The sequence below is a fragment of the Mobula birostris genome, chromosome 4 (assembly GCF_030028105.1).
Source record: "Mobula birostris isolate sMobBir1 chromosome 4, sMobBir1.hap1, whole genome shotgun sequence".
Taxonomy (NCBI): Eukaryota; Metazoa; Chordata; class Chondrichthyes; order Myliobatiformes; family Myliobatidae; genus Mobula; species Mobula birostris.
This window is the reverse complement of record NC_092373.1, coordinates 196,922,688-196,950,597: the sequence shown is the minus strand read 5'-3', so window position 1 is coordinate 196,950,597 and position 27,910 is coordinate 196,922,688. Positions and strand designations below refer to the sequence as shown.

Genomic DNA, 27,910 nt, shown 5'->3' with positions numbered 1-27,910 from the left:
CTAGAATTTAGAAGGATGGTGGGGGGGGGGGGGATCTCATTGAATCCTTTTGAATGTTGAAAGGCCTAGACATGATAGATGTGGAAAGGATGTTTCCCATGGTGGGGGAGTCTAGGACAAGAGGGCACAGCCTCAGGATAGAGGGGCGTCCATTTCAAACAGAGATGTGCAGAAATTTCTTTAGCCAGAGGGTGGTGAATTTGTGGAATTTATTACCACAGGCAGCTATGGAGGCCAGGTTGTTGGGTGTATTTTAAAGCAGAGCTTGATAAGTTCTTGATTGGATTCCGCATCAAAGGTTACAGGGAGAAGGTCGGTGAGTGGGGCTGAGGAGCGATAAAAGGGATCAGCCGTGATTGAATGGTGGAGCAGACTCAATAGGTCAAATGGCTTAATTCTGCTCCTATGTCCTATGGTCTTATATTAAACCTGATTCTGACGTGGAACTTCATCCAATGCTGTCTTGACGTCACGTTGCATCACGACTAGGCACAACTTTATTTTGCTTCCTAGCAGCCCACTAGATAGACACCACATTGGCAACCACTCACTCAACACCAATGGACAGAGGCAGCAATTTGTACTATCCACAGTAAGCACTGAAGCAACTCACCAAGAGTCCTCAGACAACACCTTCCAAAGCCATAATGCCTACTCATTGAGACGACAAGGTCAGCTGAAGCTAGGGGAATAGACCCCTTGGAAATTGCCCACCAAGCCAAACACCAAGGTGACTTGGAAATATATCACTACTCCTTCATTATTGCTGGGTCAAAATCCTGGAACTCCCTCCCGAACAGCATTGTGGGCAAGGCCACACCATAAGGACTACAGCAGTTCAAGAAGGCAACTCACAGCCACCCTCTCAAAGGCAACTAGGGATGGACAATTAAAAACGTGAGAAATCCGTAGAAGCAGCAATTCCAAAGCAACACATACAAAACACTGGAGGAACTCAGCAGGCCAGGCGGCATATCTGGAAAAGGGCAAATTGTCAATGTTTCGGGCCGAGACTCCTTCATCAGGATAATTAAATGCTGCCTCAGTCTCCAAAGCCCACAGTCCCTGAAGAAAACCCAAGCAAACTGTCAAGCATAGTTTATGAAGTCAAGTTTATTGTCATCTGTATGAGTGTGTTAAGGTACAGGTAAAATTAAAAAAAACTTGCTAGCAGTTTCGGTCTCTTCTGAAACTGTTAGTTCTCAGAAGACTCTGAGGTCAAATTCTAACAAAGGATATACAAAGCAGCAACAATCAGTGTGTGGGAGGTGGGAAAAGAGACCGGGTGATGAGGGCTGGAGTGAGTGTAGGAGGAATGGGGTAGATCATGAGGAGGAAGAAAGGAGATAGAAGTCACCAGAATTCAATATTCATACTATCAGATTGTAAATTACCCAGGTGGAATATTCACTGCTTCATGAAAGCAGCCAGCATATTCAAAGACTCTACCCACCCTGCATATTCCTTCTTCTCCCCTCTTCATTCGGACAGAAGATACAAAAGCCTGAAAGCTTCTCCTCTGCGGTTATAAAACTGTTTAATAGTTCCCTAGTATGATGCTAATTACTAATACAATCACTCGAGCCGAGTATGATGTTCTCCGAAGGGGTTGCCTACTGGTGGTATCTCAAGTGGCCGCAGGGCTGTTCCAGTATCCGCATATTCTGGTGCAGTGTGGACAAGAGTGAGTGGTGGCTGTGGTTAGGGGTTGGGTCTTTTGGCTGTTCTGTCTCTCCTTTTGCAACTGCTACTGGCACAGAGGAGTTCACTCTCATGTAGCTCGGTTCCCGCTTGAACAGATTTCCTCCAGGTGCATCTAGTGAGTGCAATGCCTTCCCAGGTTTCAGATGTCATGTCGAATTTCTTCAGGCTGACTTTGACGGCATCTTTAAAGTGTTTCCTTTGTAGGATAAGATGGATTTGTGACATAAATCTTCCTTGTTATGATCTTGTCTGACAAGAGTAAACGTGCTCTGCCCTTTTTCTGCAGCTGTTACACTTTATCCTGCATTGCTATTCTGCCACGGTGCACTTTATAATGATTTGATCTGTGTGAACCGTATGCAAGAGGAGCTTTGCACTGTATCATGGTACATGTGACAATAATAACCCATTGTATCATATGAGATGCTGTTCCTTTATCCTGCTCCAGAGTCTATCTTTAGTCTGTCCTATCTGGGATTTGGTGGGAGAAATCCATTAAGAGTTAACTATGCCTGAAACAAGTTTTGGGTGCTATGGTGGTGTGGCAGATAGCACTGTGCTATTACAGCTCAGGACACTGTTCAGAGTTCCTTCTCAGTGTCTTCTGTAAAGACTTTGTACATCCTCCCCATGGAATGCATAGGTTTTCTCTGGGTGCTCCAATTTCCCGCCACAATCCAAAGACGTAACAGGTAGGTTAATTGGTCATCGTAAATTGTCCCATGATTCAACTAGGCTTAAATCGGGGTTGATGGAGGTTGCTCAGTGGCGCGACTCGAAGACTCAGAGGAGACTACTCTGCGCTGTCTCGAAATTACATAAATAACTAAATAGATTCTGCAATTGCAATCCAAGTATAATCAATAATCAACTTTATTCATCATATACATTTACATGAATTGGGAATTTGCTGTGCTGTGTTGGTTAGGGCTGGACATGCAACAAAAAAATATAAAGTATAAAGAATTATCTGAAAATTAAAGAATTAGATATAGAAAAGTTAGTGGTTAAAGTGGATAAAGACATCAGAGAGATTGAATTGGATAGTTGATGAATTTTCCCGAAACCACAAAATATTCACAACCTCCAGATTGTCCTCAGGCTTTCTTTTCTCCTTTGGTTCCACCGTGCATCTCATGTGTTTGACAAGTACAGACACACATGACCTGGGCTCCCTCTGGTGGGACTTTGCTAATCGTTTTCATTTCCTTTGTACAGATTACTCTGTCATTCCATGGCACCTGTTTTAAAGTTGGGGTCTAGGACCAGAGGGCATAGCCTCAGATTGAAAGAATGCGGAGAAAATTTACAAGGAAGTTGTTGGGACTTGAGGACCAGAATTACAGAAAAAGTTTGAATAGGTTAGAAACACAAGAAAATCTGCAGATGTTGGAAATCCAAAGCAACACACACAAAATGCTGGAGGAACCCTGCAGGCCAGGCAGCACCTATGGAAAAGAGTAAACAGTCGACGTTTTGGGCCAAGACCCTTAATCAGTCCTAATGAAGAGTTTCGGCCCAAAACATCGACTGTTTACTCTTTTCTGCAGATGCTGCCCGGCCTGCTGAGTTCCTACAGCATTTTGTGTGTGTTGAGTCGTTTAGGACTTTACTCTCTGAAGTATGGGAGAATGAAGAGAGTTTTAATAGAGGTATATAAAATTATAAAGGGTATAGATAAGGTTAATGCAAGCAGGCTTTTTCCACCGAGGTCGGATGAGTCCAGGACTAGAGGTCATAGGTTAAGGGGAACCAGAGCTTCTTCACTCAGAGGGTGCTGCTAGTGGAAGTGGTATTTGCATTTTTGATTTCAACATTTAGGAGAAGTTTGGGTAATTACATGGATGAGAGAGCTATGAAAGGTTATAGACTGGGTGCAGGTAAATGAGACTTTGCAGAGTGTTTCTTTGCTGTAATGCTCTATGACTCTATGACTAAATGATATAAAAAAGCAAACTGCTGGAGGAGCTCCGCGGCTCAGCCAGCATCTGTGCAGAGAAACAGATAGTCAATATTTCAGGTGAAGACCATTCATGCCTGTCCACAGATGCTGCCTGACCCGCTGAGTTCTTCCTGCAATTTTCTGTTTCCTCCAGATTCCAAGTCAGGTTCATTATTATTAACGTATTAATTTTTTGCTTCTGATGCTTAGGATCGATACAATTTGCAATTTGCAGAAAGATGTAGGTAGCCAGACAGCCAGCTCCATCATCCTTCCCACTAACAAGGGCATCTTCAAAAGGTGTCATGTAAAAATACAGTGCTTTCAGCCCCTCTACTCTGTCCTGAACCATTTAAACTATTTACTCCCAACGACCTGCACTGGGACCACAGCCCTCCATACCCCTACCATCTGTGTACCTATGCAAATTTCACTTAAGTGTTGAAGTCAAACTTCCATGCACCACTTGTGCTGGTAGCTTGACCCACACTCTCACAACCCTCTGAGTGAAGAAGTTTCCCCTCATGTTCAGTCTCCTTAAACTTTGCACCTTTCACCCTTAACCCATGACCTCTGGCCGTAGTCCCACCCAATCTCTGTGAAAAAAGACTGCTGGTGTTGACCCTATCTATGCCAGTCATAATTTTGTAAACCTCCATCAAATCTCCTCTCAACCTTCCACGTTCCAAGGAATAAAGTAAGAACCGATTCAATCTTTCCTTATAACTCAGGTCCTCCAGACCTGGCAACACCTTATAAATTTTCTCTGTACTCTTTCAAACTGATATACATTTTTCCTGTAGGCAGGTGACCAAACCAGCACACAATACTCTAAATGAGGATTCACCAGTGTCTTATACAAGTTCAACTTTACATTCCACCTCCTATACTCAATACTTTGACTTAAGAAGGCCAATGTGCCTAAAGCTTTATTTACAACCATATCTACCAGTGCCACCACGTTCAATGAATTATGGACCTGTATTCCCAGATTGCTTTGTTCCACCACATCAGTGCCCTAGAATTCACTGTGGAAGACCGACCCTGGAAGGTCCTTCCAAAATGCAACAACTCAAACTTGTCCTCATTAAATTCCATCTGCCATTTTTTAGCCTGTTTTTACAGCTGGTCCAGGTCCCACTGCAAGCCATTATAGCCTTCCTCTCTGTCCACTACACCCCCAATCCTCATGCCATCCGTAAACCTGCTGATCCAATTAACCACATTATCATCCAGTTCAAAGATGACAGGCAACAACAGATCCACCATCGATCCCTGCAGAACACCACTAGTCACAGGCCTCCAGTCAGAAATGCAATCATCTGCTACCACTCTCTGGCTTTACTGTCAAAGCTGATGTCTAATCCAATTTACTCTCTCATCTTGAATGCCAAACTACTGAACTTTTTTGACCAGACTCTCATGCCAAATCTTGTCAAATGCCTTGCGAAAGTCTATGTAGATAACATTCATTGCCTTGCTTTCATCAGCTTTCCTGGTAACTTCCTTGAAATTGATTGGATATGACCTACCACGCACAAAGCTATGCTGACTATCCTTAATTATTCCACATCAATCCAAATACTTATATATCCAGTCCCTCAGAATAACTTCCAATAACTTTCCCACCACTGACGTCAGGGTCACCGGCCTATAGTTTCCTGGACTTATTTTTAGAGCGTTTCTTAAACAGCGAAACAACTTTGGCTATCCTCCAATCCTCTGGTACTTCACCCGTCGTTAAGGCTGATTTAAATATCTCTGCTAGCGCCCTGGCAATTTCTGCACTTGCCTCCCCCAGGGTAGGAGAGAACACCGAGACAGGCCCTGGGGATTTATACACCCTAATTTGTCTCCTCAAGACAGCAGACAACTCCTCCTCTGTAATCTGTACAGGGTTCATGAAGTGGATACTGCCTTGCCTCACTGAAATAAGGTCTGTGTACATCTTTTGAGTTATTACAGATGCAAAGAATTCATTTAAGATCTCACCCATCTCTTTGGCTCCACACATGGTTTACCATTCTGATCTTCCAAATGACCAATTTTGTCCCCTGTAATTCTTTTGCTCTCAATGCATCTGGAGAAAATCTTAGGATTCCCTTTTACCTTTTCTGTTAAGACAGCCTCATGCCTTCTTTTAGCCATTCTGATTTCTTTCTTAAGTGTTCTCTTGCATTTCTGAAACTCCATAAGCACCTCATTTGTTCCTACCTGCCTACACCTGCTATGCAACTCTATTTTTCTCTTAACCTGGGCTTCAATATCTGACCATCAAGGTTGTTTACGCCTGATATCTCTACCTTTTATTCCGACAGACACATACAGGCCTCATGCTCTCAAAATTTAATTTTCGAAGACCTTCCACTTACGAAGTACACCTTTGCCAGAAAACAGCCTGTCCCAATCCACACTTGCCAGATCCTTTCTGATACCAGCAGAATTGGCCAAACTCTAGTTTAGAATTGCAACCCATGGACCAGACCTACCTTTTTGCATATTTACTCTCCATACGGCTTTGGACCACCTGGACAACACAAACACCTATGTCAGGATGCAGTTCATCGACTATAGCTCAGCATTTAATACCATCATTCCCCACAATCCTGATTCAGAAGTTGCAGAATCTGGGCCTCTGTATCTTCCTCTGCAATTGGATCCTCCACTTCCTAACCTGAAGACCACAATCTGTGTGGATTGGTGATAACTTATCCTCCTTGCTGACAATCAACACCATCGCACCACAGGGGTGTGTGCTTAGCCCACTGCTCTACTCTCTATATACCCATGACTTTGTGGCATGGCATAGCTGAAATACCATCTATAAATCTGCTGACAATACAACTATTGTTGGTAGAATCTCAGCTGGTGACAAGAGGGCATACAGGACTGAGATATGCCAACTAGTAGAGTGATGCCACAGCAAAAACCTGGCACTCAACGTCAGTAAGACAAAAGAGCTTATTGTGGACTTCAGAAAGGGTAAGACGAAGGAACATATATCAATCCTCATAGAGGGATCAAAAGTGGAGAGAGTGAGCAGCTTCAAGTTCCTGGGTGTCAAGATCTCTGAGGATCTAACCTGGTCCCAACATATCGATGTAGTTATGAAGAAGGAAAGACAGTGGCTATACATCACTGGGAGTTTGAAGAGATTTGGAATGTCAACAAAGGTACTCAAAAACTTCTATTGTTGTACTGTGGAGAGCATTCTGACAGGCTGTATCACTGTCTGGTGTGGAGGGGCTACTGCACAGGACCAAAAGAAGCTGCAGAGGGTTGTAAATCTAGTCAGCTCCATCTTGGGTACTAGTCTACAAAGTACCCAGGAAAACTTCAGGGAACGGTGTCTCAGAAAGGCAGAGTCCATTATTAAGGACCTTCAGCACCCAGGGCATGCCCTTTTCTCACTGTTACCATCAGGTAGGAGATACAGAGGCCTGAAGGCACACACTCAGCGATTCAGGAACAGCTTCTTCCCTTCTGCCATCCGATTCCTAAATGGACATTGAACTCTTGGACACTACCTCACTTTTTTATTTAATACATATACAGTGTTTCTGTTTTTTGCACATCTTTAAATCTATTCAATATATGTAATTGATTTATTTATTATTATGCATTTCCTTTATCATTTTTTTCTCTATTATGTATTGCATTGAACTGCTGCTGCTAAGTTAACAAATTTTGTGTCACATGCCGGTGATAATAAACCTGATTCTGGTTCTGAAAATGACTACAATAGCATAATTCCACATGCCCTGAGCTCATTTGCCTTTCCTACGATACTTCTTGCACTGAAATATAGGCAGCTCAAGACATTCGTCACACTATTCTCAACCTTTTGATTCCTGACTTTGCCTGAGGTCTTAACAACTATCTTCACAACCTCTCCACTAACTGTTCCGGCACTCTGGTTCCCATCCCCCTGCAACTCTAGTTTAAACTTCATCCATCCATCTATCTATCTATTTAGCTATCCACCTATCAATGACACTAGCAAACCTTCCCACTAGGATATTAGTCCCCATTCAGTTCATGTGCAAACTGTCCCCGCTGTACAGATCCCACCTTCCTTGGAAGAGAGGCCAATGATGCAAAAATCTTTTGCCCTTCCTCCTACGCAAACTCCTTAGCCACGTGTTAAACTGTATAATCTTCCTAGTTCTGGCCTCGTTAGCACGTGGCGTGGGTAGCAATCCTGAGATCACAACCCTGGAGGACCTGCCCTTTAATTGATCACCTAACTCCCTGAACTCACTTTGCAGAACCTTGTAACTCTTTCTATCTATGTCATTGGCACCTACTGTGCATGGACCATGACTCTGCCTGTGCACCCCCCCACTAAAGAATGCTGAGGACTTGATCAGCGATGTCCCGTTTCCTGGCATCTGGAGGGACCATTCCATCTGGGAATCTCATTCTCATCCACAGAACCTCCTTTCTGTTCCCCTAACTAATAAATCCCCTGTCACCACAGCTCGCCTCTTCTCCCTGCTTTCTTTCCGAGTCACAGTCAGACTCAGTGCCAGAGACACGACCGCTGTGACCTTCCTCTGCTCGATCATTCCCCCAACAGCATCCAAAAAGGTATCTCTTTATGTCTTATTGATCACCCCTTCTGCCTACCGAATGATCTGGAGTTCATCCAGTTTCAGCTCCAACTCCTTAACATGGAGTGTTAGAATCTGCAGCCGTATGCATTTCTTGCAAGTATAGTTGTCAGGAACACTGGAAGGCTCCCTGCCTTCCCACGTCCCTCAAGAGGATCTACTATCCTGCCTGGCATCTCTACTGTTCTGACTGAGCAGATATAAAGAAGGAAGAGCAATAAACTGTGGGGAGTGGGGAGAAGCTCTACCCACAGCTTACTGCTTTCTCTTCCTCTTTCTCGCTGAAGCCTTGAGGAGCTAAGGTCTCAAAATCCCCACTCTAGCTCTGTCCACTCCAACATTGGCCATTCCACTTGCCCCTGCCTTATTTCAATTTCTTCTTGCCAATTAATCCCGAACGCTGATTGGGTGCTGCTCAAAGATCCAAACTGCCGCGAGTTGCTGCCTTTTCTATTCAATCGGCAAACCTGAGTGAACTACATCTTCTCAGGCTTGTGATCCCTCCAACTGGGCGCTGCTCAACGCTCTGTTCTCCAAACTCAAGGAGGCAGCATCCACTATTAAGAACCTTCACTATCCTTCTTCTCAGTATTGCTGTGAATGAGGAGGCACAGGAACATTAAGACCCACACTCAAGGTACTAGGAACAGCTTCTTCTCCTCCACCATCAGATTTTTGAACAGTCCATGAACCCATGAACACTACTTCGCTATCTTTGCTCCCTTTTTGCACTGTTCTTTTCTTTATTTTATAAATTTTTTATTGTAACCTGTAGTAATTTTTTCGTCTTGCACTATACTGCCTCCACAAAACAACAAATTTTGTGACATATGTCAGTGATAATGAACCTGATTCCGAAGTAGTACAGTGTAAAGATATAAAATTGCCATAGATTACAAAAAGAAAGGAAGGAGTAACAGGATAGTGTTCATGGACTATTCTGAAATCTGATGGCAGACTCAGGCATGCTGTTTTTAAGTCTCTTGTGTCTAAGTTAGACCTAGTTCGTTTATCAGACTATTGTGTTGACTCTTCCCCAATGTGTTTGTTCTTTTCCAAGAATTCACCCGTCTAAACATTTTGATGGATTTTGCCAGCTTCCCCCACCACTGTTACTGAACTCATATCATCATCATCATGTGCCGTGTTGTATGCCATCATCATTATGCGCCGTGTCGTACGACGTGGGTGATCATCGTCTATGACCATGATTCACTTCGGCAAATTTTTCTACAGAAATAGTTTGCCATTACCTTCTTCTAGGCAGTGACTTTGCAAGACAGGTGACCCCAGCCATTATCGGTACTTTCAGAGACTGTCTGCCTGGCATCAGTGATCGCATAACCAGGACTTGTGATATGCACCAGCTGCTCAGACAACCATCCACCTCCTGCCCCCATGACTTCAAGTGACCCTGATCGGGGGTGGGGGGGGGGCTAGACCTCGTCCAAGGGTGACCTGAGGGAAGGAGCATCTTAGACCTCCTTTGGCAGAGATGTATCCCCACCCTGCCACTCAGCTGAACTCACAGACTGCAGTTATTTGATGAGACCTGCTCTGCTTTATAAAGTGAAAGGTTTGCTGACTTTCATTCTCCAAGTGCCAGCTGAAACTCCGGCCAATTTTGAAAGATTACAATCAATAAATGAATTCACCCATTATGTTTTTTAATAATCTTGACTGGATTCCGTCTGGCCAGCTTTTCATCTGATTGTATTCCTATTATTCCATCTGCCAAAGTCAGAATTTAATATCGGAATTTTTTTTCACTCAGCTCAAAGTTATCCCGGTATTTCTAGAATTCTTACTTCATTGAAAATAATGGAAAAGTACTTGCAAGTAAATGATCGGATCACAAGGTCCTACTTTCTCAGTGCTGTGTATTGAAAATTGATTTATAGAAAGAAAGATTAGCTTTATTTGTCACACGTACATTGAAACATACAGTGAAATGTACCGTTTGTGTCAATGACCAGCACTGCCTGAGGAAGTGCTGGGGGCAGCCCACAAGTATCACCACACCTCCAGCATTCCAACAACCCAAAAACCTTAATCCTTGTATTGTACGTCTTATGGGAATGCTGGAGGAAGCCCACAAGGTCACAGGGAGAACATGCAAGTGGTGGAATTAGAACCCTGATTTTACAGCTGGCACTATAAAGTGTTACGCCGTTGTGTTACAATTTAACCCATTTGCGATCACTTCTGGTTTGAAATATAATAATGTGTAAAAGACTGAGACACATATATAGGCACACTTTCAGTGACAATTATACTGCATTGTTATTATTCGACCTTAATGCTCAATGCACTCTGTAATGATTTGATTTCTATAAACAATATGCAAGGCATGGTATTGGTCAGAATATGAAGGGATATGGGGAGCAGGCAGTAGATTGGGACTGGGAGAAAAAATAGATCAGCTATGATGAAATGGTGGAGCAGACTTGATGGGCCAAATGGCCTAATTCTGTTCCTATATCTTATAGCTCATCACTGTGTTTTATGCATGTGACAATATTAAACCAATACAAATACCAAGAAAGTTAAAATCACCCACTATTGCAACGCTATTATTCCTGCAGTTGTCTAATCTGTTATAGCATTTTGAGCACTCCCATCAAGTTAATATTCCATCTCCTCAGCTTGGGAGAAGGTAATGTTGAGATTCTGAGCATGCCCTTTTTCTTGCCAATACTTCTCAATTACAATTCACTGAAAGTTTTATTTATTTAATGGTTGATTGATCGAGATATAACATGGAAGAGCCATGTCGCTCAGCAATGCTTCGATTTAATCTGAGCCTCATCTCGGGTCAACTTGCCAACCAGTACATCTTTGGACTGTGCATGGAAACAGGCGCACCCGTAGGAAACCCACATGGTCACTGTATTTTTTTTTGCACATGTGACTAAGAAAGCTAATCTTTCTTTCTTTAAATCAACTTTCAATGCACTGAGGAAATAAGGCCTTGCTATCTGATCATTTGATTGCAAATATTTTTCCATCATTTTCAATGAAGTAAGAACTCTTGAAGCGCAGGAACAACTTTGAGCCGAGTGAGGAAACTTTCTGATATTAATGTCAGACTTTGGCCAATAGAATAATAGGACTTCAATCAGATGAAAAGCTGGCCAGACAGAATCCAGTCAAAGTTATTAAAAAAATAACCCAATCTATTCAGAAAAAAACTCTAACATCCAGCTGCAAAAAAAAAAAAAGAACAAATCAGGCAAACAGCAAAAAAATGAGGGAATAACACACAGAATATCAAACATCAAACTGCCGAATCCTTGAAACAGTCTAGGAATATTTAGTTCAACTTAGTGCTGTGTTGTTCATTGACCGCGGGACATAGAGCCAGTCTGGGTTGAACTGCCCTGATCAAAATTGTGCAAAATAGCAATAAAGAAGGAGTAACTAGAAACAGCCATAACATAAACTGCAGAGTGCTCTAAAAACAAGTCCAGCCCACGATCTGTGCTGATCAAACCTTGCCCAGGATTCAAGACACAAGAAATTGCACAATCTGAAAGTCTGCCTTGCTCTGTGTATGTTTAGTGTAACCTTTCAAAAAACTCCAAGACATCCAATTATTCCATACCTGACACTCCAAATGGTCTTCTCAATCCCTGGGTCATTTTCTTTGCATTGGTTTCCTTCAGGTCCATTCGACCCACCCGGACTATCTGGCACACTAAGTATATCCTCTCCCGATTCAAGTCTTTGTTTCCTAAATCCTAAAACAGAAAGACCAAGAGTGAGTAATGAGGCTGAGGGGACACCTGACCTGAGGGGAGATCAAACTATTGGAGACATTGATAGGTTAGATAGTCAGAATCTCTGTCCTGATGTTGGATCCTGGTGATGATGCGATCCACAGGTTTAGAAGTTAAAAAAAAGTATTCATAAAACCTGTTACTTACAGCTGTTTATTGAGTGTTACAAGTGCATGGAGCCGAGAAAGAACAACAAAGTTATGGTTATCTTCAAAGTCCAAAGGTCAAAGTAAATTTATTATCAAAGTGCTTAGTGTATCTGTCACCATATACTACTCCGAGACGCGTTTCAATGCGGACATTCACAGTAGGCTCAAAATAAAAACACACACAATAGAATCGATGAAAAGCCATGCACAATAAGATGGACGAACAACCATTGTGCAAAGGACAATAAACCATACAAATAAAAAAAGAAAAAAGAACAATTATAAATAAGTAAGCAAAAACTACAGCTATACTACTGCTACTGGAAAATTCATTAAACAAATACAAGTTTGCAGATCATTATTTAAAAAAATATAAGCAAGCATAAGAAAGATAAAGTTACAAGATAAATGAAAAATTTTAAACTCTAATCCAAGATGGGAAATCCCACAAAAGGTACCGGAAACAGCCCAGTCCATCACAGGGCAAGCCTCCGTAACACTGAGCACACCTACATGAAACTCTGTCACAGAATCACAGTATCCATCATCAGGGACCCCCACCACTGAGGACAGGCTCACCTCTTACTGCTGCCTTCAGGAAGAAGGTACAGGACCTTCAGGAGTCACACCACCAGGTTCAGGAACAGTTATTACCCCTCAACCATCAGGCTCTTGAACCAGAGAGGATAACTTCACCGAAATATTCCCACAATCAACGGACTCTACATCTTATGTTCTCGATATTTATTGCTTATTTATTTAGTATTATTCTTTCAGTCTTTCTATACTTGCACAGTTTGTTGTCCTCTGCACACTGGTTGAATGCCCAAGTTAGCAATCTTTCATTGATTCTGGTTATTATTCTATAGATTTATTGATCATACCCACAAGAAAATAAATCTCAGGGTTGTATATAATGACATATATGTACTTTGATAATAAATTTACTTAGAACGTTGACAAGGAAGAAGTGTTGAACAATAGACGGGATAGTTTTGGACTGAGAGAGGAAAAGTTTAAAGGTTGGAGGAACAACACCTTATATTCCGTCTGGGTAGCCTCCAACCTGATAGCATGAACATTGACTTCTCAAACTTCTGCTAATGCTCCATCTCCCCCTCGTACCCCATCCATTATTTATTTATATACGCACATTCTTTTTCTCTCTCCCCTTTTTCTCCCTCTGTCCCTCCCCCTCCTGTCTTCTCCTATCAATTTGGATCTCCCCCCCCCCCCCCCACTTTCTAATCTCTTACTAACTCTTCTTTCAGTTAGCCCTGACGAAGGGTCTTGGCCCGAAACGTCGACTGTACCTCTTCCTAGAGATGCTGCCTGGCCTGCTGCGTTCACTAGCAACTTTGATGTGTGTTGAAGGGCTATTTTTTGTCTGCTCAGTGTGGTGCCTGGGATGGGCTGCCAGTGGTGGTGATGGTGGAAGCAGACATGACAGTGGACATTCAGCTTTCAGACAGACACATGAATGTGCTGCAATAGAGAGAGATGAACCAAATGTAGGCAGCAGGGGTTAGTTTAATTTGGAATCATTTTCAGCAAACATGTGGGCTGAAGGGCCTGCTTCTGTGTTGTACTGTTACAAGCAAACTCTTTTTACAAGAACAAAGGATAATCTTATTGGTATCTCTAAAACTGTACTGTGGTTGTGTAGGAGGGATATCGAAGATGAAAGTCAATCTAATCTACTTGCCCCAAACAGCTTGCTGTCTGAAACACTCTACCTCTGAGAGTTAGCATGGAGTGTGGTTGAGAGAGCTACTGAAGTGGGGTGTATTGGTCAACCATTGTCACAGGGGATGCAGAACACACTCTTACCATCAGCACATTTGGCGCAGAATACAATCTCTATATACTGAGTGTTTAGAATCACTAACAGAGAAGGAATTTCCACCCAGTGGTAAAAAAGGAGCACAGAATGTAGAAGGGCACTGTATGGGATGGGCCCTTCAGCCTGTGATATTGTGCCAAACTCTTAGCCTACTCTAAGATCAATCTAACCCTTCCATCCCACAAAGCTATCCATTTTTTTCATCCATGTGCTTATCTAAGAATCTCTGAACTACCACTAACCTATCTGTATCAACCACCACTCCTGACAGTGCATTATGGACACATAGCACTCTCTGTGTACAAACCTAGCTCTGACATCTCCCCTAAACTTTCCTCCACTCACCTCAAGAGGCTGTCCTCTGGCATTAGCCATTACTGCCCTGTGAAAGAAGTCTCTGGCTGTCCATTCTATCTAATGCTCCTACCAGCTACGTTGATTATCTGAGATCTCGGAGGGCGGCTGGGGGCTGTTACGTATAAAACTGGGTGAGGTAAATTAAGTGAAAAGGCCTCTTTCTGTGGCCTTAAATTGCAGGAGAATTTTGCTTGGTACTCACCGTGAACACCACCTTCAAATTATTTAGCATGTCGATTTCCTTTGGTAAACCCGTGCTTGCCCAGCGGAATAGGTAGTTCTCACTGAAAATACAAGAATTTATTTTGTCAAATCTCCTGTTAGCTGCAGAATCTGGACAGAGACAAACATGCACAAGATGGAGACCCAAGAGGTGGCAGATATTAGAGAAACTCCGTGGGTCAGGCAACTTCTGTGAAGAAAAATGGACCATTGACATTTTGTGTTCATACCGACTGGAGGTTGGTAGCTGGATGTCTGCAAGTTTGGGGTCAAGGACTGGTGGTGAGAGTGAAGTTCTCCCAGGGGTGGGGTAGGGTGGGAGGTCTGTTTGTGTATGTGAGTAGGTTGGAATGGAACTTGTTTTGCTGCGGTTGTTTTGTTTTGCTCTTATAACATAAGAACATAAGAAATAGGAGCAGGAGTCGGCCATCTGGCCTGTCGAGTCTACTCCATCATTCTATATGATCATGGCTGATCTGGCCATGGACTCATCTCCACCTACCTGCCTTTTCCCTACTATGCAAAAATCTATCCAACCTTGTCTTAAATATATTTACTGCACCGTTTCATTGGGCAGAGAATTCCACAGATCCACCATCTTTAGGAAAAGCAGTTTCTCCTTATCTCCATCCAAACTCTACTCCCCTGAATCTTGAGGCTTAGTCCCCTAGTTCTAGTCTCACCTGCCAGTGGAAACAACTTTCCTGCCTCTATTCTTTTCTATCCTTTTCATAATTTTATATGTTTCTATAAGATCTCCTCTCATTCTTCTGAATTCCAGTGATTATCGTCCCTGGTGTCTCAATCTCTCCTCATAATCTAATCCCCTCATCTCTGGAATCAACCTGGTGAACCTCTTCTGCACTGCTTCCAAAGCCAGTATATCCTTCCTCAAGTAAGGAGACCAGGACTGCATACAGTACACCAGGTGCAGCCTCACCAGTACCCTGTAGGGTTGCAACATGACCTCCCTGTCTTAAATTCAATCCCTCTTGCAATGAGGGCCAACATTCCATTTGCCTTCTTGATAGCCTGCTGCGGTGTTGGTGCGTGGCCAAGTGGTTAAGGTGTTCATCTAGTGATTTGAAGGTCGCTAGTTAAAGCCTTGGCTGAGGCAGCGTGTGTGTCCTTGAGCAAGGCACTTAACCACACATTGCTCTGCAACGACACTGGTGTCAAGCTGTGTGGGTTCTAATGCTCTTCCCTTGGACAACATCGGTGGCATGGAGAGGGGAGACTTGTAGCATGGGCAACTGCTGGTCTTCCATACAACCTTGCCCAGGCCTGCGCCCTGGAAACCTTCCAAGGCGCAAATCCATGGTCTCATGAGACTAACGGATGCCTATTAGCCTGCTGCACCTGCAAACCAGCCTTTTGCGATTCATGCCCAAGCGCTCCCAAGTCCTTCTGCACAGCAGCATGCCGCAATCTTTTACCATTTAAATAATAATCTACTCTTCCATTTTTCCTTCCAAAGTGGATGACATTGTTGTACAAAGCCTTGTAGCTGTTGTTGTTTGTGTGGTTCTGCCAAGCACTGTGGGCATGCTGTGTTGGTGCCAGAGTGTGTGGCAACACTTGCAGGCTGCCCCCAGCACATCTTAACGGTATTGACTGCTAATGCAAGTGACACATTTCACTGTATGCTTCAATGTCCTTGTGATAAATAAAAAAGTCTGAATTTGTGGTAGGAAAAGTTTCATTTGACATCAACACAGACAAATGGACTATTCTTGTAACTACTGTATGTTCATCCTGAGAAACCCCATGCAGTCACAAGGAGGACATGCAAACTCCACATGAACAGCTTTGGAGATCAGGGTCAACCAAAGCTGATGGAACTGAGGCAGCATCTCTACCAACTGTAAGGTGCATTGACTGAGCACATTACTCACTAATATAGATGCTGATGTTTTGTCTGATTGTATGTATGTACAGTCCAATGATAGTACATTTGAACTAGAACTTGATCTAGCATTTCCATAGGCGTGGGATTACGTTTGGGCAGGATTATCAAGGATCAACTTTATCAATGGCTCATTTTATTGTCAAGGTATGCATGTACAATACAACTCTGATATCTGTCTTCTCCAGATAGCCATGAAATACATTCGCCATTTACATTTACATGCATTAGGAATTTGATGTGGTGTGCTGGTCAGGGCTGGACATGCATCAAAAAACAACATTCAACAATTATAAAGTAGAAAGAATTATATTAAAAAATAAAGTTAGAGGTTAATGTATGGATATGGAATAAATTTGCATAAATATCAGCATGTATTTACAGTGTACAATTGGGGAGGAGATTGGGGTTGAGCAGGAAAATGGATCAGCCATGATGAAACGGTGGAGCAGACTCGATGGGGCAAATGGACTAATTCTGATCCTATACTTTATGGTCTTATGATATTATGGTCTAAACAGCATTATAAAAAGTGGTGTAAAGTGTTTACAATACAGTGACTGGGATAATAGATAGAAGGGACTGATTAACTGCCTGAGGAAGGAAACTTTTAAAATGGGGTGAAGCTATAATTTTGAAAATTATATAGTGCTTTCCAGTTGGAACTTTTGGAAAAGGCAGTTTACAAGGTGGGTAGTGTCCACAAGGATTTTTCCTGTCTGCTTCTTTGTCCTAGACACATCCAAGTCCTGCAGTGATGCAGATATTTTCTGCTGACCTGATAGTTCACTGTAGATTTTGTTTATCGTGAGAGGACGTTGCACCAAGCCAGACAGTAATGACTGATGTGAGGATGCTCTCTATGATGGCAGTGTAGAATGGCACAGCATGTTCTGTGGAAGAAACAACTACCAACTGCCGCAAGAAGTACATTTTCTGCCGAGCCCTTTTGTTAATGAAGATATGGTTCCTCCACATGACATCCAGTAAAATAATGATGCCCAGGTACCACTGTCCAATTTAAATGTATTTTTAATGATTGCAAAATCCTGCTATATATTAAGAATTTAAAGCACTGCAGGTCTGTAATGAGGGAACTGTACAACGTGCTGCTGCCTGAGTCCAATTTCCCCCGGGATCAATAAAGTATGACTATGACTATGAGTCAATGGAGGCTTACAGTCTCATAGCAAGAGGCCGTGTTAATTGCTTTACTTGACCCTTTTGTACATTGTTAATCTACAAGTTCTATTCTCTGATTTGTTGGCTGAGAGTGGTGGGGGAGCTGCGTGGCCTTGGTTTTAGTACGGACTAGGCCTCAAGCCGTGGTGTCACCTGTTTACAACCACCGGGAGAGAGGCCTCCGAGCCTGTGCATTCTACTGGGGGGCGGTGTGGCACAGCATCAGGGCTGGAGTCAGTCCTGCCACCCCGAGTGTTCCCTCAGCAGGAGACAAGTTCTTCTGCGGTCAACTGTAGATCGATGGTGCGAGCTTTGGACATTTTTACTGCGTGATTGTGATAGCATTTCTGCTTGCGACCTTGTGTGTGCTGTGTGCAGGGTGTAACTGTTGGTACTATGTTTTGCAGCTTGATCACGGAGTAACACTGTTTCGTTTGCCTGTATTCATGTACGGTTGAATGACAATTAAACTTGAATTGAATTGAATTGCATGATGAAGTAGTCATGGCAGTTCTATCTCAGTTCTGCTCACCCAACTTGGCAAATATAGCGGTCAAGTGACGTCTATTTTATCTGCCAAGCGAGCTTTCCACCATCATCCTGGTCGCAGTATACCTTTCACCTCAGGCCAATATCAGGCAGGAACTGGAGGAGCTGAACACTATAATCAGCAGATAGATATACAGGCATAGACCAAAAACTGTAGCAGCAGTGGTGAGGACCAAGAAGGTATAGTCAAAAGAGGCAGCAGAGTGCTAACAGGACTGCTTTGAGTTGGTGGGCTGGACAGTATTCAGGGATTCATCTTCTAGTCTGACTTGAACCTGTGTGGATGAGTGCTTGCCTATGAGAATATCCCAGACATACCCAAACCCAAAGCCATGGATGAACCAGGAGATTTGTACTCTGCTGATGGCTAGATCAAAACCAGTCATCCAGAAACATACATGAAGTCCAAGTACAATCTACAGAAGGCTACTCTAAGAGCAAAGAAACAATTCCGGTTGAATTTAGAGATGGTATCGGATGCATGTCAATTCTGGCAGGGTTTGCAGGTCATCATTTCCAACAAGGCAACATGAATGACTATGATGCTTCACTCCGTGATGAGCTCAAAATCTTTTATGCACACTTTGAAAGGGCAAATAAACCTACATCTGTGTGACTCCCTGCAGCATCTGGTGACCCTGTGATCTCTGTCTCAGAGGCCGACATCAGAACATCTTTCAAGAGGGTGAATCCTCACAAGGCATCCAGCCCTGAGAGTGTACCTGGAAAGGCACTGAAAACCTGTGCCAACCAACTGGCGGGAGTGTTCAAGGACATCTTCAATCTCTCATCGTTGCAACTGGAAGTTCCTAACTGCTTCAAAGGTGTGACAATCATACCAGTGCTCAAGAAGAGCAGGGTGAACTGCCTCAATGACTACCCTCCAGTTGCACTCAAATCTACAGTGATGAAGTGCTTTGAGAGGTTGGTCATGGCCAGAATCAACTCCTGCCTGAGCAAGCACCTTAACCCACTGCAATTTGCCTATTGTCACAATAGGTCGAGAGCAGATGCAATCTCATTGGTTCTCCATTTGACCTTGGATTACCTGGACAGTAAGAACATCTACATTAGGCTGCTGTTTATTGATTACAGCTCAGCATTCAACACAATCATACCCTCTGTTCTAATCAACAAGCTTCTAAAACTTTGCAACTGGATCCTTAACTTCCTCACCAGGAGATCACAGTAAGTGCAGATTGGAAATAATATCTCCATGTCACTGGCATTTAACACAGGTGCACCTCAAGGATGTGAGCTTAGCCCACTGCTCTACTCTCTCTACACCCATGACTGAAATACCATCTATAACATTGCTGACAACACAACTATTGTTGTCAGAATTTCAGATCATGACAAGGATGTGTACAAGAGTAAGGCAGACCAGCTGGTTGAGTGGTGTCGCCACAACCTTGCATTCAATGTTAGTAAGACCAAGGAATTGATTCTGGACTTCAGGAAAGGGAAGTTGTGGGAACACACACCCATCTTCATCGAGGGATTAGCAATAGAAAGGGTGAGCATTTTCAGTTCCTGGGTGTTAACATCTCTGACAATCTACTCTGGGCCCCATATATTGACGCAACTACAAATAAGGTATAACAACGGCTATAGTTAATTCAGAGTTTGAGGAGACTTAGTTGTCACCAAAGACTCTCACAAATTTCCATACGTGGAGAGCATTCTAACTGATTGCATCACCATGTGGCATGGAGAGGACACTGCCGAGGATCGGAAAAATCTGCAGAGTTGTAAACTCAGCCCGCTCCATCACGGGCACTAGCCTTCCCAGCATCAAGGACATCTTCAGAAAGGAATGCTTCAAGAAGGTGGCATCCATCGTTAAGGACCCCCATCGCCCAGAACATGCCCTCTTCTTACTGCTACCATCAAAGAAGAGGTAGAGAAGCTTGAAGCCACAGACTTGATGTTCCAGGAACAGCTTCTTCCTGTCTGCCATCAGATTTCTTAATGCACAATGAACCCATGAACACTAACGCATGATTTTATTTTATCTTATAGTAATTCATCTCTTTTTAGTTATTATGTATTACAATGTACTGCTTGTGCAAAACAGCTAATCTACTGACATATGCTGGTGATATTAAACCTAATTCTGATACTGATTCATAAAGAACTGGTCAGAAATCACTGACACTTTCCAATATCCATTGCTCAGATCAAAAGTCTAGAATATGAATTTTGATTGTGGCATCAATATTCCATTGTTGTTTTTCTTTGGATATATTCAATTTTGAAGGCAATTAATTCAGGAAAGATAAATTCTTGGCATCTCAAGAAACATTGTTGGGTAAATGAGAATCACTTTGGATTTGTTAGAAAGAAATTATTTTACTAATTTGAACAAGTTCATTGGTGAAGGCAATAATACGATTACGTCTTGTGAACATACGTTGAGCGAGTCCAGGAGCAAAGATGAATGAGAGGCGACTTGATAGATGTGTACGACATGATAAGAGGTATAGAATGAATGAATCAGAATCCGGTTTATTATCACCAGCATATGTCATGAAATTGGATAACTTAGCAGCAGCCAGATAATGCAATACATTATAACATAGAATAAATAAATAAGTAAATTACAGTACAAGCATATTGAATAGATTAAAAGTAGTACAAAAACAGAAAGTATACATGTTTTTAAAAAGTGAGGTAGTGTTCATGGATTCAATGTCCATTTAGGAATTCCATAGCAGAGGGGAAGAAGCTGTTCCTGAAGTGCTGAGTGTGTGCCTTCAGGCTTCTGTACCTCTTACCAGACGGTTAACAGTGAGAAGAGGGCATGTCCTGGGTGATGGGGGTCCTTAATAATGGACGTTGCCTTTCTGAGGCACTGCTCCTTCAAGATGTCTTGGATACTATGGAGACTAGTACCCAAGATGGAGATGACTAATTTTACAACTTTCTGTAGCTTCTTTCGGACTTGTGTAGTTGTCCCCCACCCCACCGCATACCAGAAAGTGATGCAGCCTGTCAGGATAAATAGTCAAAGACTCCTTCACAGGGTAAAAATGTCTTTTGCAAGGGAACATAATTTTAAGACGATTGGAGGAAAATATAGGGGGGATGTCAGAGGTCAGAAAGTGGTGAGTGCAAGGAACACTCTGCCATGGGTGGGAATCCAGTTTAATTATCATTCAACCATACCTGAAAGTAGCCAAACAAAACAGTATTCCTCCAGGCCAGGGAATTAAACACATTGTCACAAAGAGGAAAAAATACAGCCCAAAGTCCCTGAATTGTCCTGATCCAGCTTGTCTTCCACCGAGCAAAACTTGGAGGGCAGCACCAAGAGAACACTGGTCGCTGACCTCCATGCAGAATGTGACCAATCTACAACCTCTCTTTGCCTTCTGTGGGCAAGCAAGTTCTGGATGTCTTATGAGGATAGGCTGAGTGAGCTGGGAGTTTTCTCTTTGAAGTGAAGGAGGATGAGAAATCAATTGATAGAGGCGTACAAGATAAGAGGCATAGACTGAGTGGATAACCAGAAGATTCTTTTCAGGGTGCAAATGAAAGGGGCATTATTTTCAGCTGATTGACAGAAAGCATGGGCGGGGTGTCAAAGTTAATTTTTTTTACACAGAGTAATGGGTGAATTGAACACCCTGCCAGGGGTGATGGTAGAAGCAGATACATATGAGACATTGAAGAAACTTAGATAGGCACATGAATGAAAGAAAAATAGACAGTAATGTAGGAAGGAGAGTTAGATTGGTCTTAGAATAGGTTAAAAGGTCAGCACAACACCATGGGCCAAAGGGCCTGTCCTGTGCTCTCCTGTTTTGTGTTCTAAGGGCTAACCAGAAAATAGTTTACAGAGCAACACACACAAAATGCTGGAGGAACTCAGCAGGCCAGGCAGCATCTATGGAAAAGAGTAAAGAGTCGATGTGGTCTTGGCGTGAAAACATTGTTTATTCATTTCCATAGGTGCTGCCTGGCCTGCTGAGTTCCTCCAGCATTTTGTGTGTGTTGCTCTGGAATTCCAGCATCTGCAGATTTTCTTGTGTTTGCAATAGTTTTTTTTTTACAGCTTTTATTTTCATTGGGTAACAAATAGTCTCCTTACAAAGTGACGATGCCTTCCCAGAGAATATCTAAGAGGTATAATTTTTTCCAAGAGATAAAATTATCAGTACCTTTATAATAGAACACAGAAATTTACAGCACATTATAGGCCCTTTAGCTCACAATGCTGTGTCAACCACGTAACCTACTCTAGAAACTGCCTAGAATTTCCCTTGCGCACAGCTCTCTATTTTTCTAAGTCCCATGTACTGCAGGCTCTTAAAAGACCCCATTGTATTCAGTTCCACCACCGCTGCAGGCAGTACATTCCACGCACCCACTACTCTCTTTGTGAAAAACTTACCCCTGGCATCCCCCCCGTACCTATTTCCCAGCACCTTAAAACAATGCTCCTTCGTGCAAGCTATTTCAGCCCCAGGAAAAAGCACCTGGCTATCCACACGATCAATGCCGCTCATCACTCTATACACCTAATAATCTCCTGGAATAAATCATAATCAGGCAAATTATGCCCACATAGATCACTGCTCTAGTTGTAACCTTGACTTCCTCAGTTAGCAGTTCAGTACCAATTTAAGTAAGTCTCCACACTTCCAAGTTCCAAACTAAAGTCCACTTTATGTATATATTGTTAAACCAGCATCTGATCACCTCCAGCAGAGAAAAAGGAAGCATAAAATTGACAGTGACAAATGGGAGACATTCTGAATTGCATTAGGGTTCAGCTTGCTGTAATTACTGCTCCAAATTGTAGTTGGTAGCGATCTTGTTTTATTGCAATATCTTGAAGATCGTTTCACTAAACATTTCCCAATTTTATTTTTCCATTCCTGTTTTTCACAGACGTTTAATCAGAATCTTAAAACAAAAAGGAAAAAAAATGCTTTCCTCAAATGTAACTGAACTTCACATGTTTAATTTCACACCAGCTCCAAAACCTGTTTGTGTGCACAACACCAGCTTGAGTGCACCCACTGGTCAAAGGGTGACATTTGGAAACTTGCAGAAGTACAAATGGACAGAGGCAAGAATTAGCTGAGCTGACCTTTGGACAGTGCAAGGAAATGACGTTTGTTCTTTAATAAATCACTACTGATGCAGAGGAGAAAATACACAACAGAAGCCTTTTGACGTCTGGCATGCTCCTGAAACCTTCTCCTGAGCCAGCATTGAGGAGGTCACCCACCTCTGCCTCATTGTGACTCATCACAGACAAGAAAAGGAGAAGACAAGCAACATCTAGCAATTATGTGAACAAGCAGAAGTCCAAAGTTACTGGCTCAGTCTCTCGGTCAATTAAAATACTAGTTTTATTAGCTTCATTTGTCACATGTACATCAAAACATCAAAATAGGTGGTGACACAAGAGACCCTACAGATGCCGGAAATCCAGAGAAACACACACACACACACACACACACACACACACACACACAAAATGCCGGAACTCAGCAAGCCAGGCAGCGTCAATGGGATAGAATAAACAGTCAACATTTTGGGGTGAGGCCCTTCGTCAGCACTGGAAAGGATAGGGGAAGATGCCAGAATAAGAAGGGGGCAGAGGGGAAAAGTACAAGCTGGCAGATGATAGGTGAAGCCAGCTGAAGAGAAAGGTGGGAGAGTATGGGATGGGCGATGAAGTAATGGTAGGTGGAAAAGGTTAAGGGCTGAAGTAGAAGGAATTTGACGGAAGAGGATGGACCATTGGAGAAAGGGATGGAAGAAGGGTGGTTTAATAGGCAGGTGAGGAGACGGGAAGAGGTAAAATGGGAGCTAGCACAGGGAACAGAAAAAGAGAGAAGCGGAGGGGGAGAAATTACCCCAAGTTAGAGAATTTGATGTTCATCCCATACATTTGGAGGCTACCCACACGGAATAGGAGATGTCGTTCCTGCAACTTAAGAGTGACCTCATCGTGGCAGTATAGAAGGCCATGGACTGACATAATGTCATGGAAGTACAGAAAGGAATTAAAATGGTTGACCATTGAGAAATCCTAAGCGACATACACGAAATGTTGGAGGAGCTCAGCAAGTCTGGCAGCATCCACAGAAATGAACAAACCATTGACGGTTCGGGCCAAGATACCTCTTCAGGATTGGAATGGAAGGAGGTAGACACCAGAATAAAAAGGTGGTGGGGTGGGGGGAAAAGAAGTAGAGCTGGAAGGTGATAGGAGGGTGAGAAAGGTAATGGGCTGGAGAAAGGAAACAGGCAACAGTTGGCGATGATAGGCAAGTGAGAAGAGGTAGGAGGCAAGAGTGAGGAACAGAAGAAGATAGGAGGGGGAGGGATCTTTTTTAACTGGAAGGAGAGATCAATATTCATGCCATCAGGTTGGACACTACACAGACGGAATATAAAGCGTTGCACCTCCAGCCTGACATGGACCAACATGTCATACTCGATCTAGTACTAGGTAATGAACTGGGTCAGGTCACAGATCTCTCAGTGGGTGAGCATCTGGGGGACAGTGACCACCGCTCCCTGGCCTTTAGCATTATCATGGAAAAGGATAGAATCAGAGTGAATGGGAAAATTTTTAATTGGGGAAGGGCAAATGATGAGGCTATAAGGCTAGAATCTGCGGGTGTGAATTGGGATGATGTTTTTGCAGGAAAATGTACTATGGACATGTGGTCGATGTTTAGAGATCTCTTGCAGGATGTTAGGGATAAATTTGTCTCAGTGAGGAAGATAAAGAATGGTAGGGTGAAGGAACCATGGGTGACAAGTGAGGTGGAAAATCCAGTCAGGTGGAAGAAAGCAGCATACATGAGGTTTAGGAAGCAAGGATCAGATGGGTCTATTGAGGAATATAGGGAAGCAAGAAAGGAACTTAAGAAAGGGCTGAGAAGAGCAAGAAGGGGGCATGAGAAGGCCTTGGCGAGTAGGGTAAAGGAAAACCCCAAGGCATTCTTCAATTATGTGAAGAAAAAAAGGATAACAGGAGTGAAGGTAGGACCCATTAGAGATAAAGGTGGGAAGATGTGCCTGGAGGCTGTAGAAGTGAGCAAGGTCCTCAATGAATACTTCTGTTTGGTATTCACCAATGAGAGGGAACTTGATGATGGTGAGGACAATATGAGTGAGGTTGATGTTCTGGAGCATGTTGATATTAAGGGAGAGGAGGTGTTGGAGTTGTTAAAAAACATTAGGACGGATAAGTCCCCGGGGCCTGACGGAATATTCCCCAGGCTGCTCCACGAGGCAAGAGAAGAGATTGCTGAGCCTCTGGCTATGACCTTTATGTCCTCGTTGTCCACGGGAATGGTACTGGAGGATTGGAGGGAGGCGAATGTTGTCCCCTTGTTCAAAAAAGGTAGTAGGAATAGTTCGGGTAATTATAGACCAGTGAGCCTTGCGTCTGTGGTGGGAAAGCTGTTGGAAAAGATTCTTAGAGATAGGATCTATAGGCATTTAGAGAATCATGGTCTGATCAGGGACAGTCAGCATGGCTTTGTGAAGGGCAGATCGTGTTTAACAAGCCTGATAGAGTTCTTTGAGGAGGTGACCAGGCATATAGATGAGGGTAGTGCAGTGGATGTGATCTATATGGATTTTAGTAAGGCATTTGACAAGGTTCCACACGGTAGGCTTATTCAGAAAGTCAGAAGGCATGAGATCCAGGGAAGTTTGGCCAGGTGGATTCAGAATTGGCTTGTCTGCAGAAGGCAGAGGGTTGTGGTGGAGGGAGTACATTCAGATTGGAGGATTGTGACTAGTGGTGTCCCACAAGGATCTGTTCTGGGACCTGTACTTTTCATGGTTTTTATTAACGACCTGGATGTGGGGGTAGAAGGGTGGGTTGGCAAGTTTGCAGATGACACAAAGGTTGGTGGTGTTGTAGATAGTGTAGAGGATTGTCGAAGATTGCAGAGAGACATTGATAGGATGTAGAAGTGGGCTGAGAAGTGGCAGATGGAGTTCAACCCGGAGAAGTGTGAGGTGGTACACTTTGGAAGGACAAACTCCAAGGCAGAGTACAAAGTAAATGGCAGGGTACTTGGTAGTATGGAGGAGCAGAAAGATCTGGGGGTACATGTTCAGAGATCCCTGAAAGTTGCCTCACTGGTAGATAGGGTAGTTAAGAAAGCTTATGGGATGTTAGCTTTCATAAGTCGAGGGGTAGAGTTTAAGAGTCGCGATGTAATGATTCAGCTCTATAAAACTCTGGTTAGGCCATACTTGGAGCACTGTGTCCAGTTCTGGTCATCTCACTATAGGAAGGATGTGGAAGCATTGGAAAGGGTACAGAGGAGATTTACCAGAATGCTGCCTGGTTTAGAGAGTATGCATTATGATCAGAGATTAAGGGAGCTAGGGCTTTACTCTTTGGAGAGAAGGAGGATGAGAGGAGACATGATAGAGGTGTACAAGATAATAAGAGGAATAGATAGAGTGGATAGCCAGCGTCTCTTCCCCAGGGCACCACTGCTCAATACGAGAAGACATGGCTTTAAGGTAAGGGGTGGGAAGTTCAAGGGGGATATTAGAGGAAGGTTTTTTACTCAGAGAGTGGTTGGTGTGTGGAATGCACTGCCTGAGTCAGTGGTGGAGGCAGATACACTAGTGAGGTTTAAGAGACTACTAGACAGGTATATGGAGGAATTTAAGGTGGGGGGTGTTATATGGGAGGCAGGTTTTGAGAGTCGGCACAACATTGTGGGCCGAAGGACCTGTAATGTGCTGTAATGTTCTATGTTCTATGTCAGAAGGGAAATGGGAATCGGAATTAAAATGTTTGGCCACTGGGAAGTTTCACTTTCAGGAGATGAAGAGGAGGTGCTTGATGAAACGGTCCCCCAATTTACAATGGGTCTTACTGAGAAATCCTGCCTGTTGCCTCCTAGTTTTAAGCTGTGGAGAGTACTGGGGTGGTTTGGAGAGAACAAAGGGAACACCTGTGATAGAGCAAGAATGTGGTGAAATGCTGTTTATGAAGGCTCTGGTTCACAGGTTAAAGAGCAGAATTACCAACAAAAAACAAACAAAGATGTGCAGAAGCCTTGACAACTCATTGGTTTTACAGATTTTATATGTACTTTCGTTTCCTCTCTGCTTTTAATAATCCATCAACCAGGTGGCTTCGCAAAAAGGACGTCACCATAGCAACAACAACTTCATTCTTTCAGAGATACTTCCATTGTTGTATCCAACCTTTTGCTATGTTCCACACAACTTAATACATTTACTTCCGGTAAGATGGCGACGCGCAAACCAAAGGTGTTTTTTGTTGTTTTTATATGTCCTTTTTTTTTTACAATTGCAAGAGAACGACAGGCATTGAGAACATCTCATGTTGCAGGTCTCCTTCGTCAGTGAGCTGCTCGTTGGTGGAAGAGCTGGAGGAGCTAGATTGGGTGCAGACCACGTTGCTGCCTGCTACTCAAAGACAGTGGAGTCGGTGTGCAACGGTGGTGTGGAATCTAACAGCGAGTCACAGAGAAGTACAGCATTGAAACAGGCCCTTCAGCCCATCTAGTCCATGCTGAAACTATTTAATCAACCTGCACCAGGAACATAGTCCTCCAGTCCCCTACCATCCATTTATCTGCCTAAACTACGACACTTGTGTTAAAATATACACAGTTCAGCACATTGTGCTCAC

The 27,910-nt window shown here is 43.2% G+C and overlaps 1 protein-coding gene across 1 annotated transcript in view; it reads right to left on the bottom strand.

Moving 5' to 3' along the window:
- Positions 1–27,910, bottom strand: part of LOC140196859 (dedicator of cytokinesis protein 2-like) — a 1,243,024-nt gene that overhangs the window by 1,008,628 nt on the left and 206,486 nt on the right. The window contains exons 9-10 of the mRNA XM_072256747.1: positions 14,590–14,671; positions 11,864–11,999 (exon numbers count right to left, since the gene is read on the bottom strand). Of these exons, the coding sequence (XP_072112848.1) occupies positions 11,864–11,999; positions 14,590–14,671 (218 nt within the window). The remainder of the gene's footprint in view (positions 1–11,863; positions 12,000–14,589; positions 14,672–27,910) is intronic.